Raw genomic sequence first — 13,801 nt, 5'->3', positions numbered from 1 at the left:
CCTGCAATGAAGTCCATCGATATATGCTCCCACTTCCACACTGGGACACTCAACGGCTGCAAGGGACCAGGGGGTCTCTGGTGATTGGCCTTGACACGCTGACATGTGTCACACTCGGCCACAAAACTAGCATGGGAAGTGGCCTCCTAAAAAATGGAAAAAAATCCCAAAAGAACCATAAATCTTTATCTTAAATGAAAAGTACTCACTAAGAGATATTAAGGGGCAAGAACATACCTCTGTCAAGCTCGAGAAGAGATTCGATCAATAAAAGGGGATTTTTGAGCAGTAGGGATGTGAAAGGGTGGAAACGTGATTTTTTCCATAGCTTGGGCTTCGTTACTTTTGAAAACACAGGAAATGGACCTTCTTGTAAAGCCAATTGATAGGCTAAAGTTCCCTCTTCGATGGCTTCGTGGATAGAGAGAATCGAAAAATCAAATTTGGTAGCCGGAAGGGTGCTTGTCGATGCCCCATTAGTTTTAAGACATTTTGTTCAACGTGAATTTTACAACCATTAACAATTGTCATTAGTTCTCAGCTATATATGTGGATGCCCTTTTGTAGATGGTTAAGCTTATCTAATGTGTATTGTACGTATATTCTCCATCTGCAACATGACCCGTTATTTGGATTGTCTGGATGGCTCTGCATCATTGCCACATGCGGGAATGGTGGGTCACCAACATTTTGCATTAGCAGCTGAACTAACATCATACAAAACCTTGTTGTTGTTGTTGTGTTTTATTTATTTTTATTTTTTTAAATAAAATAAAATAAAAACATGAGCATAGTGTATCATACACTATGCTACATATTTGTAGCGTATGCTAACGCGGTATGCTACAGGGAAATACATTATTTTTGTAGGCTACATAGCATACGCTACAAGCCACGTAACAATGCTATTTAGAACACTGCTACAGATCTTTTAGTGACAAGGTGTCGACTCTGGATTAAGTTTCACAAGGCCAGGTGGTTAGTTATATATTGGGTTAGAGTGACTAATGTTTTCAAGGCTTGCCATTTGGAGCTCTTCCATGGCAGCTGGGGGGTTCTCTCTTCTTCGTATTAGTTGGGTGATTTCTTAAAATCCCTTTTGTATTTCTATCTTCTTCTTTTTTATTTATTTATTTAAATAAATTTTCTGTCACCCTTAAAAAAAGGCACCATCTCTCAGGAAGGAATTGCTGGATTGGACTATTGGACTTGTTTGTTGGGAATGGCTTCTCAATCATGTATTTGTGTGCTAGCTTTGTTTCCGTAACAAAATTTTCATTTGTCATTAAAAAAGAGAAAGGATGGGAGCTCTGTGAAGATTGGGTGGAATTCCCATCAGAACTATGCACAACTAACATTTATGGAGGGATTGCAACTGACCCTTTTAATCGCCAAGGGCTTAAGAGGGAACTAAATAAATGTATATTATCAACATTTTTGGTAGTCCGTAGGAACTGAAATCCACCCATTCCTTTTTAACGCTGCTTTGTAAATTATTGTATAACTTGCATATGCTTTTTGTCTGTGTTTATGAGAATTTTTGCACTATAAATGTGATCAGTGATTTTCAATTGTCTGTATTGTTGATGAAACTAATAAATTAATGGTGTAATTAAATAAATTAATCTTCCTTCTGCTTTAATTCAAGGAAATAATTTTTTAATTAGAAAAGCTGTGTTGCTAACCATCTTATTTCGAGATTCTCTCAGTAGTGGCTTTATTGGTTCTGTGGCTTTCATCTAATTTTTGCTGATTCTCATTATAGACTTTTGAGGACATGTCTGGTCATTGTTGTGACTGATTGGGTGATATTTCTGACTGGCAGCAAGTAGCTGAGTATATGGATCGTTCTGCTGTACTTTTGCGCCAGAGAAAATCCAATGATGCAGCCAATGCATTGGAAATACTCAATGAAGCTTTGTCAATAAGCAACTATTCTGATAACTTGTTTGAAATGAAGGCTGAGGCTCTCTTAATGGTACATCCTTTCTTATTACTTTTAAAAACTTCACTACACCTCACTTATGCTTATGTGCATAGTTTGGCCACATTTAGCAATAGCCATCCATTTGTTTTTCTGGTGTATAAGGTAGTATATGATGCTCGATTGAGATATATTTGTTCAACCCAGCTACTGTCCAGATGGGACCTACCTTCCAACAACTAAACCATACTGATCTGGTGGATGAATTGTATATGCTTTAATATCTAGTCTATCAGATCCTGACCGTCTCGTGAAAATGGTCATCTACACTTGGTGGTATGTTTATGGGGGCCAAGTTGGACAATTAGGATAATTTGATTGGGGGTATCTTACGTCCATCACCATACAATCAATTTGGATTACCAGAACCCATTTCTCACATGTACAGTTTGTCGGGTAGAGCAAAATTTCAATTGAGCTTTGCATATCAACTCCTGAGTCATGCATGTGAAGTTTGACCTTGGTGCTTCTTTTAAGTTCTGGTGTCAAATGCATATGCAGCTGCGGAAATATGAAGAGGTAGTAAAGTTGTGTGAGCAGACACTGGATTCTTCTGAGAGAAATTCTACTTTAATTGGTGATGATGGCAAGTTAAGACCTGTGGATGGTTCTGAAAGTTTAAAGAATTCCTCTACAAGGCTTTGGCGGTGGCGCCTGATTTCTAAGTCCTACTTTTATATGGGAAGGCTCGAGGAGGCTCTTGATGTGCTTCAAAAGCATGAGCAAGTGGGGCCCTTCGCAGAAAGGTAACGATAATTCTTTGTTTCATATAGTTAATTTTTGCATGCTTCATGGTAGGAACAAGATATTTAATACTGGTGAAGGTGGCCGTAACAGCCACCCTTATGGCTGTCACAATATGGGTTGTAATGGCTGTTACCGCTCTGGTATCGCTCATTTTTTTAAAAAAGGAAGAAAATTTATTATCTTGATAGTGGCCTGTCATGGGTCAATAACGGTACTTTACTGCTTCATAATCAGCCCGTTACGGGTGTTACAGGCCCATTACAGGTCATTCTTTCAGAACAGGCGTTACAGCCTGTATATGGCATAACGGGTCCCACCCTTACTGTCAAGGATGTTAATAATCATTTTTAATACCATGGGCGGGAATAAGGATATTCTTCTTCATGGTAGGAATAGCGATAGTCTTCTTGGTATGGTCAGAGGTTCTAATGGCAATGAAAACTGGTTCAGGTTTGGAAGCAAGATGCTAGAATCTTCAGTTGCATTTGCTGTCACTGTGCGGGAACTATTACGCCATAAAGTAAGTCCTTTTAATTCCTTTTAGAATTTTTTTTTTTTTTTTTTTCATGTGCTTCTTAAAAAGTTTTAATTGCAATACCAACCTATTATAATTTAAAAGCATTGATGGTATTTGATTTGAATCATCCTTAAAAAAAAGGGTATAATCATCCTTAAGAAAAGGTATCTGATAAGAAACATGTCTCCTCCTCTGTTTTTCTTCGGTTGAAATTATAGAATTCGTTTTATTTTAGAAATATAGTATTACTTACTAGCATCTGCATGTGAAGCTGGTTTTATGCATTTTAGTTATGGTTATATGTGGATTTTTATTATTATTTTTTTTGATGCTTCACATTTGATTTAAAAGATCAGGAGGAAAAATACATCAACTTAAAAGGAAACTAGGTTATGATACACCAAGGAAGATTGGCCAACCCCCTCTAGCAAAGGAGTTTGCTAGATCATTTGCCTGTCCCAACATGGATAAGCAAAATGCTCAACCTAGACGCTAAGAGGTGAATCTCATTAAATATAGAAGCAAGCCTCTAAGGTTCCCCTTGACCCTCAATCGGTGAGTTGATGCTCTTGGAGTCACCTTTGACAATAATTGGCCTGGAGAGATTGGAGTTGAAGAGTCGAAGACCTTTCAATCATCACCAACACTTGTTGGCCTAGAAAACAATTACACGATCAATCCTTTATCATCACCCAACCGATTTTCTCTTTTTGATCTCTGCTCCCCGACTATTCCCGCATAAGATCGTCATTGAGCCACTGGATTTATTCTTCCCTTCCCCCTTCTCTTACTTTGGCCCTTTTGTCTCTTTAGAGCCAGATATTTTTCATAGTTTCGCCGAGTGTGCTGGTTTTTTTTTTTTTTTTTTTGTTCTCTATGAACTCATGTCCTGGATGTTGAGAGTGCCACCCCTCTCTCCTCTTTGTCAACTGCTTGAATGTCATGGAATAATTTTTGGCTTTGCTCGAGTGTGCACAAACTCTACTCTCTTGAATGTCTGGCCCAAGTCCTTGTTATTTGTAAGCGTACTGTGCGAAGATACTATGGGGCTCCCATCCTCTTGAGGATTGAATGCATTGATTGATTTGTATAGAGAAGTGGGAAACTAGGACTCAAACCCCTTGTCATCGTAATGTGTTGCTACCAAGGCATAGAACTGAAGAGCGTTCGGTCCCATTGAGGAACTTTCCTCTGAGGAACAAGAGAAGGAACCCATAATACCTCCCTTTTCATTTGCACAAGTTCTTACTATGTTCTTTTTTGTCACTTCTCTACCCCTAGTGATTGGAGTAGCTTTCCCACCTTCAATGCTGGCTATGCGCCCAAAGCCTTCTTAATGCAGGGGCATTTTCACATCGGGCTTGAGTGGGGTGGCCTGTGGGATGTAGGGGCACACTCGGGGTGGGCGGCCCGTGTGAGGCGGGTAGCTCGTGTGAAGCGGAACCCATGTGAAGTGGGGCTCACGAGGAGGGTTCGGCCAAGGTCCTAACTTATGGGATGTGGGGCTTGGACTATGAGATAAATGGATTAATTTGCCATGATCTATCAGTTCGAGCTTTTAGAGCAAGTGGTTAATTGTCCTGCATCACTTCTGAACCTTGGCCTGATCTTACTCCTTGATAGGGGAAGTACTTCTCTATTTCCTCCCGGGCCTTGTGTATGTTGTGCATTCCAAGTTGTTCCCCCCCCCCCCCCCAAAGTCATCGAGGAGTCTTTGGAAGCATTCTTAACTGTTGGTCCCCCTACCTCTGAACAACGAGGACTTTCCAAAGCTTCTTCTAAACTACTGATCAAACCTAAAATCTGATTATGTTTACGAATCTTGATAGGATTTGATATGCTTTCACCCTAAATCTTGTCCTGCTAATTGCCTGCCAAGAAAATGTTAGTCGAAAAGAAGACATTAGAAACTTTCGCCAACTTTGGAGGAGACTCGTGCAATACGAGTCCTTGAGTGGAGAGGGGAATTGAGAGGGCCTCTAGAGTTGGGACATGCCTTAACTCCAGATATGTTGCAGTCTGCTCAGTCTTACCAACCTCAGGCTCCTGCAGACTCACAAATGACGGGGGTTAGGTGGGAGACTTTGAAATTTGAATTTCTCCTTGTGGCTGCATCTCATTCCTTGCATCCCCTATGTGGTGAACAGACATCCTCGAGGGTCAACCACTATGCAGAACATTACTGACACATGGACATCTTTTGTAAGGTTTTCCATCCATGTCATCATCCTCCCATGCTCTTTTCACTGGAATATTCCTTGGCCCTACTACCACTTCTTCCTTCGGGAGGCTAGCACATTTTTTTTGGCTGGTCGCACCTGACTATCCTCTGCTTCTCTTCTCCCTTGTTCATTGTATATCTGAAATTTTCTACTTTCTATCCATATCTACCCCCAGGCCCCAGCTGCTCATTTTTCCAATCAATGAGTAGAGCCTTTAAGCTTGGGTACCCTTTCCATGTAATTGTCATAGAGTCCACTTTCAGGACCACCCTGTAGGTCACCTTGAAACACACATGATGGAGGATGCCATAAAACCGGAACCATGAGACTCTGTATGCCTCCTGTGCTCATTAGAAGGTCCCCTTGAAGCACACATGAAGGGGGATGCCATAAAACTAGAACCATGAGACCCCGTACACCTCTTGCGCCTCCTCAGACCATGGGAGGATTGATCCTACTAGGTAGCACTTACCAATGGCCGCTTAATATGTGTCCCCGTCTGTGAAACACTTGATCACCATTTTTTTTTTTTTAAATTTTAATTTTAATTTTAATTTTTAATTTTTATAATGATCTATACCTTTGACCCTCTTAAAGCAGTCTCCTGCAGGCTTGCATAGCCAAATTCTCAGGCCTCAATTTGGTTATGGTTTGTCCTGAACCTTAAAAGCATATCAATGTGTACGCAAGCGAGGATTCTTTTCATTTTCAGTGTTTGCATCTAACCTCACCCTCTAATTTCTTCTAGATTTTCCCACCCAAACCCTGCAAATCAACGGCCCTCTTTCAAGCCTTGGAGCTGGAGATGTAGCTTTTGAATGATCATTAGGTTGATCTGAAAGAGTTTCTGTGTAAGAATGTTTCATAGAGCAAGGATCCAGCTGGCAGCTGCAAGCCATTCCATCTCCCTGATGTTGTAGCAAAGGCCAATGAAATTTTCCACCCAGGTGCTGGCATGGAAGTGGCCTTAGCTCTCCCCTCTTTTTTTTGAGATCTGACTTCCCTTTCAAAGGAGGTACTGGAAGGTGGGGTATCTGATCAGTAGGGGATTGGTTTAGCCTTAAAGAATTCCTGTCAATATATGGGAAAAAGGATCCTGAACTGCTTGCTGGAAATCCCAACGCAGTTCCTCATGGGTGCTTCAGCTACAGTTCTGGATTTGAAACACATGAACATGAATTCCTGATTTCTGAAGTCCTCCACCAATGAGGAATGGCCATTGCAACTATTACCTCCCTTACCAAAGAACCATTGTAATTCAACCCGAGTCCAATTTTCAGGGAATCCCTCAATAAATAGGGTGAATCTTCCTCTCTCTCTGCTCCTTTTTGCATCATGATTCTCAATAATCACCCGATCACCAGTGTCTTCGCCGATGTCCTTCTCTCTCTCTAACGCATGACTTCTCTTCTTGTTCATTTTCTTTTATTTGGGAATTATCTGGATATCCAATGTATGCTCAGCTTTTCAGTTTGTACAAGTGGGCTGATGGGTAGTTGATCCAGACCATCAGTTGGGTTCCACCTTTGATTGCTATGCTCTAAAAATTCCTAGATGGGCCATGCCTAACCTCCTCTGTGGGTTTCTTCAGACCAATGGTCTGGATCACTGGACCGTGTTGCCCCCTTGTACGAACTAGCTACTGTTATGCACACCATTGGTTTGAGGATCCTATAAATTGAATCTCTTCAGGTAACTAAACATCTGAGCTTTTGGTCAGTTTAGTACTGCATAATTCGCTGTGTGGCTTCATAGTAGTCATAATGATCCCTCAGTGGAAGATCAACTTCGACATTGTCTTTTGGCCACCATGGTTCAAGCGGGGGAGTCAAGTCAGGATTCATGGAAGTCCGGTGAGGGGGGTCGACTCATCTGAGTTGGGCATATGTAGGGGGGTGACTTGTGGTACTGAAACTTGGACGAGTTGGCAATCAATGATCAAGTGATGCATCTAGAGCTGAAGCTTGGCCTTGTGGGAAGGGCTTGTCTTTTTAACTTTGAGGTTCTTGGGGCCTGTTATTGTGGAAGGCGACTCTATTAATGTCATAGCCTGGGCCCAAAAAAATCTCTCTGATTTTTGGAAGCTTTCCTATTATTTGAAGAAATTGGTTTCTGGGCCTCTAATCTAAACATAACATTTGCTCATGTTGGTCATCAGGCTGGGGATGTCTTTTCCTTTTCCATCAATAATTTTTGGTTCTCTCTCAAAAGTGGGGTGGAAATGATCCTTGGTTCTTCTAAACTGCAGGCTGCAGGGAATGAAGCTTTTCTAGCAGGAAGACATTCAGAAGCAGTTGAACATTATACTGCTGCTATAGCATGCAATGTGGAATCACGCCCTTTTGCTGCAATATGTTTTTGCAACCGTGCTGCTGCACACCAAGCTCTAGGCCAAATTACAGATGCCATTGCGGATTGCAGTCTGGCAATAGCTCTTGATTCAAATTATCCAAAGGTTTGTTGAAACATGGTTTTGTTTCTTAATACATGCGCACACCACCACCGCCGCCACTGCTTTGTCCCAGCTATTTGGGATCAGCTTCATGATTGCTTGGCGGAAGTTCAATGATACCTGACATGAGATATTTAGCAATTGCCTTCCTCTATTGTTTTGTAGGCAATTTCTAGAAGGGCCACCTTACATGAGATGATTCGAGACTACGGGCAGGCAATTAATGATCTTCATAGGCTCATTTCTCTTCTTGAAAAGCAGACTGAAGATAAGGGCAATCAGTCTGGAACGTCAGGAAGATCGACTAGTGGTGCAAATGACCTCAGACAGGCTCGTATACGGCTTGTTACAATGGAAGAAGAAGCCAAGAAAGAAATCCCATTGGATATGTACCTGATCTTGTAAGTTTCTTTCAATTATTTGCATTCGGTGGAATTGTTTATGATTTGCAATTCAAAGTTTCCATCAAACAGTTATAGCAAGGTGCAACTGTAAGTCTGTAATGCACTACTAATTATAGTCCATAGCAAAGCCTCAAGTAGGAATTTGGATCATCATACAATGATGTCTTGGTGAAAGAATCATCCATGTGTATCAAGTCTTTGGCATTAGCTGTTGCATCATGTTGGTGTAGGAATGCCTCCTGTTTTGTAAAGGGGAACATGCACCATTTTACCCTTTGAGCTTGTTTGTACACATTTCCCGAATTTGATGTAGGAGCTTTGCTAAGCGCACGCACGTGTGCAATAAAGCTCATTTACGCGCCCCACGTGCCAGCATGGCACATAGGTGTGAGATCCAATCAATCCGTCATGTTGGTCTGACCTTCTACCTGTCTTTCTGAAAATAAATCCGGTCCACTTAGCATGTGGGCCCCAATATTGGAAACCGGTGGATGGGTTAGAAAACGTCAGCCAATTTTTCCAGAGCTGTGACCAGTGGATCAGTCTGATTCTTGGCATAGGGCATCAGTGTTGTGGACCTTGTCGTTCCCTTCTGATGGATGGATTGGATCTTGAACCTATTTTGCCATGCTGGTATTCGTGTGGTGTGTACATGAGCTTTATTGCACATGCATTTGCTCTTTGCAATGCTCTTGTTTTTATTTTGCCTTTATAGATGCAACCAATGTAGCAATGTGGTCTACTCATCAGGTGGTCCACATGTGCATGCTCTAAAATAATTCGCTGTTTTCATGCCATGGTTTTAGATAGGGGTGTACACAAACTGAGCTAGCTCGGTTAGCTCGCTCAACTCAACTCGAAAAAGCTTGATTCAACTCCGTTCGAAGCTGAGTTCGAGCCTAGTCGAGCTGATTTTTTGAGCTCGAAAATGAGTTTGAGCCAAGTTTGAGCAGGCCCCAGCTCGACTCGACTCGGATCGAATCTAGCTTGAATCGAACCAGTTTGGTGACTCGGTTACTTTGCCATTGATGTTGCTCACCAAGTGTTTGATAAAATGACTCAACGAAGTGTGGCTGGTGGCAAGGAATGTATGTTCAAGAAACAAATACCCTTTTTTCCTTGGTTTTTCTTGGTTTTTATGTTGCTGAGAAGGTGTTTGATAAAATACCTGTAAAACCATTGCTTCTGTTTCACATACAGATGGGTTTTGAAGGTGCAGTCCAGGTGTTTGTGGAAATGCCTCAATGGCGAACTTGGCTCGACTCGGCCCGAGCTGCTAACCGAACTGAGCCAAGCTGGCCAGTCAGGCTCAAGGACCGAGCCGAGCTGAGTTCGAGCTGAGTTCGAGCTGAGGTCAGCCAGTGGCCGAGCCGAGTCGAGCAGAGGCCAGCTCGACTCAGTTCGACTCAATGCACACCCCTAGTTTTCGAACTCTGTTTCGGAATCTAATTAGGCAAGCGGCCCAAACCGTTGTAACTTATGTGGTTTTGGGTGAAACCAATGGGTCATGCAGTGACTTGTTGAGCAGCATACGGCAGAATGGTTTGATTTCCTGTGGAAACAAATTGACTTTTTGAGGCCTTGTTGATTTGGTTTATGTTCTGGTTCCTTGCTTTGTATAGGTGCCACCTGGTTGTTGAGCAGAGTATCTTGATTTTTGGGCCTGGTTATCAACCTGGTTGGGCTCTCCTGAACATGGTTTTAAGACTAGGATGTGTACGATATGACTCATCCAAGTCAACTGTACTCACACGAGTCCCCTTGCCCCCCGACTCCGGCAAGTCACTACTCTACTTGAGACCAAACGAGTCAATCCGAGTTGCCGGGCATGTTTGGCGGCACTTGTGTTTGTGGGCTTACGAGAACTCTTCTTTTTTGTAGGGGATGCCCTTTTTGTTTAATGAATCAGATTTCTGATAGAAGATGATTATTGGGTCTTTACATGTCACATAGAAATGTGTTCATTTTTATTTTTATTATTATTTTTTTTAAGGCAACACTACCAGTGATTGAACCCTGGATCTCTCTCTCTCTCTCTCTCTCTCTCTCACACACACACACACACACACACACACACACACACACACACTATAATGTCTCTACCAGCTCATCAAACGCGGAGGCGGCAAAATGTGTTCAACTTCTTTTTTTCTTTCTATGCGGATAATAGGCTATTGTCACCAGCTGCATCTTACTGAAATCACTTGTTATGACAATGCAGGGGAATTGAGCCATCATGCACTGCATCTGACATAAAAAAGGCCTACCGCAAAGCAGCACTTAGACATCATCCAGATAAGGTCCGTTAGGGCATACTCTTTTTGACTTTGATTTTTCAATTCTTTTCCTTTTTTCTTTACCCTCTCTGTAAATGGTTTTTGTGGCTGTAGGCTGGTCAATTCTTGGCAAGGAGTGAGAATGGGGACGATTGTGTCTGGAAAGAAGTAGCTGATGAGATCCACAAGGACGCTGACAGGCTTTTTAAGATGATTGGAGAAGCATATGCAGTAATCTCAGACCCCACCAAGGTCTGCATCTTTATCTAAATACATCAATATTTGTGCACTTTAGCTTCTGTGCATGTATGCCACGTGTTCCCCAGATCTTTATGTATCTGGCATCATATGTTTTTGTGAAGTAGCATGGCATGTTTGGTCCAAACAAGGGGGGGGGGGGGGCGTGACCTGACACAAATTCCAAGCCCAACCTGAATTCCTCTATATTCAGGCCCAACCTGATCCAGCACTAGCTGGACCAAAGTACTTGTGATTATTCCCAACTGGACCCAACCTGACCCGAATTTACGCAGCATGAACCCAACCCAATTACAAATTGGGTTGGTTTTTTCCAACCTGAGGACCTTGACAACCCCATCCAACCTGAGCTTGGGTTGGTTCAATCAGGCTTGGTTTAACCCAAATCCAAGTTGCAGTCCTAATAGTGTGTATTTCTTCTTTTTTTGAAGCATCCGTTGCATGCATGGAAAGCGATTCTGCTGATTCTCCAAATTTATTTGGTCTGCCCTACACTGATTTTCTTTCCAATTGCAGCGTTTACGATATGATGCTGAGGAGGAGATAAGGAATGCCCAGAAGAAAGGGAATGGAAGCGGCACTCCTAGAAGTCCAGGTGATGTTCCCAGCTACCCATTTGAGAAAAGCAGCAACAGGCGGCAGTGGCGGGACTCATGGAAGCCCTTTGGAAGCCCACATCAGCGATGGTCTGAAGCCTCTCGATCAAACAGGTATTCTTCATGAATGCACCGACTTGAGGGAGTTGCAGAGGCTCCCGAATCACATTATATCCATTTGGTTCCACGTGGATTAGTTCAGCGACATTTTCAGGCATGGGCTCAATTTTGATAGACAGAATGGCTGCTATTACATCAGCCCAAGAGCGCGTGAAGTATCCAAGATGGAATGGTAACATGGGTGTTTGTGACATGCATTTGGTCTGGGCAGGTTGTCTTGCAGACCGATCCCACAGCAAATGTTTCATAACCCAGTAATCAGGCCAGTCCACTCTTCCTTCAGGCAGCATCTGCACGAAAAAGATGGAAGGTAAAAAAGGATAGCCAACGGCTCACACTCATACACTTAGCGTACTCGAGACCCGACCTGATTTCTGGTTTAGAGGCCCACGTGAAGAATGGCCTCGAATTCTTAAATGTTTGCCATATTGGCATGTGTTTGGTGTTCGCAGTGACATTTCTCATACCGATACCTACCTACAGGCACGGTCACACATGAATAAGTTGCAGTTCCAAAAGAGCTATAAATATTATCACTAACAATGATGAAGGACACAAAAAAGTTTGTGGTCCTTGATAGAGAGCTTAAAAGATCGGTTTCTAATGGAGGAAGGATGATTGCTGTGGACTGTGAGTTATGGCCCACTAGATGGAGGAGATTTGCCGTAATTTCCACCTTCTCTTTGCAGGGAAAGAGAAATATTGAGTAATCTTATCATTCTTTTCTCCGCACTCTCTAGTGCTTACTCTTTTGTTGTTGTTGGAGTTTTGGTTGCAAATGACTTCGATTTGAAATGGTTGTAGGCGTTTGGGATTGGTTTTCCTTGCCTGAGATGGTAGTCTGGGAATGAAACATTCTATGTAAATTAGGAGGATCTGTGTTTGGATTGTATATTATTAACATTCTTATATATCTATATATGAATTCTTTCATGTCAGGGAAATGACTTTTGCACATGTTTTGGGATGGGCCGTGTGCAATCGAGTACCTGTTTTCAACCTCTTTTAGATCATAAGATCGGTATATGTTGGTTAATCTGATCCGAGGCCACCTCATGGATGGGCCAGGGGTTGAAGATTGTGCTGCGATTAGTTGTTACCAACCATTTGGTATGTTGACATTATTTCTCTGGGCTGCTGCTGTAATTCTTTCATCAATGTATAGATGTGGATGATGGATTGGATTAGTTGGGAATGCTGAGCTGGTGAGAATTTTGGGTGGCGCCTAACTAGGAGGTGGCCTGCAGATTGAATGGTCTAGATCCATTGCAATCAAGGGTTTCTTTTTCTTTTCTTTTTATTTTGGTAAGTTGTGATTTCTACTAAACTCAGGTTTTGCAAAAGAGTTCTGCTGGAATATATCTTGATGCATTGCCGGACTCTAGTCTTTCAGTCTGGGGTCATCTTCGAATGATCCAAACCGTTCATATGACACCCTTCACTTCTTATGGTGGAAAAACAAACAAATAAAAGAACTTCATTGGATTATTTCATCCCTTGATTTGGCTCTTTTGCTATGATCATGAACGGTCACCATAACCTTTATAAATAAGCAATGGGTGGAAATATTCAATCAAAAGAGAGAGTGTGTGTGTGTTATCAAATAAATGGATTGTGTCATTAAAAAGGCCCAAATCAAAGGTCCTATATACATATAAACTAGGTGAATCAAACATTTTTCTTTTGATTTGACATTTCTGCTGTTTTGGATTACATAAAAAGAGGAGTCCATTTGCTTTTCTTTTGAAGGAGTAATTTTTATTTATTTATTTTTTTAATATTGAAAATCAATAGCTCAACAGGCATGTTGATTATGCTATGTTATCAATGCAAGATAGCATATACGTGGCCTGTTTGATGAAAAGGCCAGAAATTTTACTGAAGGTCTTTCCCCATTGGGTCCCACCTGATGCACGGTTCAGATGGGTTGCATGTGTTGCGTGGAAAAGTCGTCATCTCTTCTTTGGGAAGGTTAGCTAGAAGCCTAGAACACATGCGGACAGTATTGAAATAGGATAAGCTAGTATTTTAGCCGTTGGAGAGGGATTCTTTCCACCGATCCAAACTGTTTATATGATGGTTTCACAATGCATGTCTGAAGGTTTCATCATTTTGATTGTTCGAGGATTGAAGAGATCGTCCATATGAAGAAAAAGAGATAAATGATAAAAGCGTTGAAATATTCCAATATAAGAATTTGAGTTTTTGGATATCCCCCATCTAAG

At 41.8% G+C, this 13,801-nt stretch overlaps 1 protein-coding gene across 1 annotated transcript in view; it reads left to right on the top strand.

Moving 5' to 3' along the window:
- The window catches only part of LOC131250873 (uncharacterized), a 28,102-nt gene extending 15,588 nt beyond the window's left edge, over positions 1–12,514 (top strand). Inside the window, exons 4-11 of the mRNA XM_058251252.1 lie at positions 1,826–1,978; positions 2,486–2,730; positions 3,182–3,251; positions 7,719–7,925; positions 8,088–8,323; positions 10,548–10,626; positions 10,717–10,854; positions 11,377–12,514. Of these exons, the coding sequence (XP_058107235.1) occupies positions 1,826–1,978; positions 2,486–2,730; positions 3,182–3,251; positions 7,719–7,925; positions 8,088–8,323; positions 10,548–10,626; positions 10,717–10,854; positions 11,377–11,583 (1,335 nt within the window). The 3' untranslated portion in view covers positions 11,584–12,514. The remainder of the gene's footprint in view (positions 1–1,825; positions 1,979–2,485; positions 2,731–3,181; positions 3,252–7,718; positions 7,926–8,087; positions 8,324–10,547; positions 10,627–10,716; positions 10,855–11,376) is intronic.
- Positions 12,515–13,801: the final 1,287 nt, after the last annotated feature.

Source organism: Magnolia sinica, chromosome 7 (assembly GCF_029962835.1).
Source record: "Magnolia sinica isolate HGM2019 chromosome 7, MsV1, whole genome shotgun sequence".
Lineage (NCBI taxonomy): Eukaryota > Viridiplantae > Streptophyta > Magnoliopsida > Magnoliales > Magnoliaceae > Magnolia > Magnolia sinica.
This window is presented reverse-complemented; position numbering and strand designations above follow the sequence as displayed.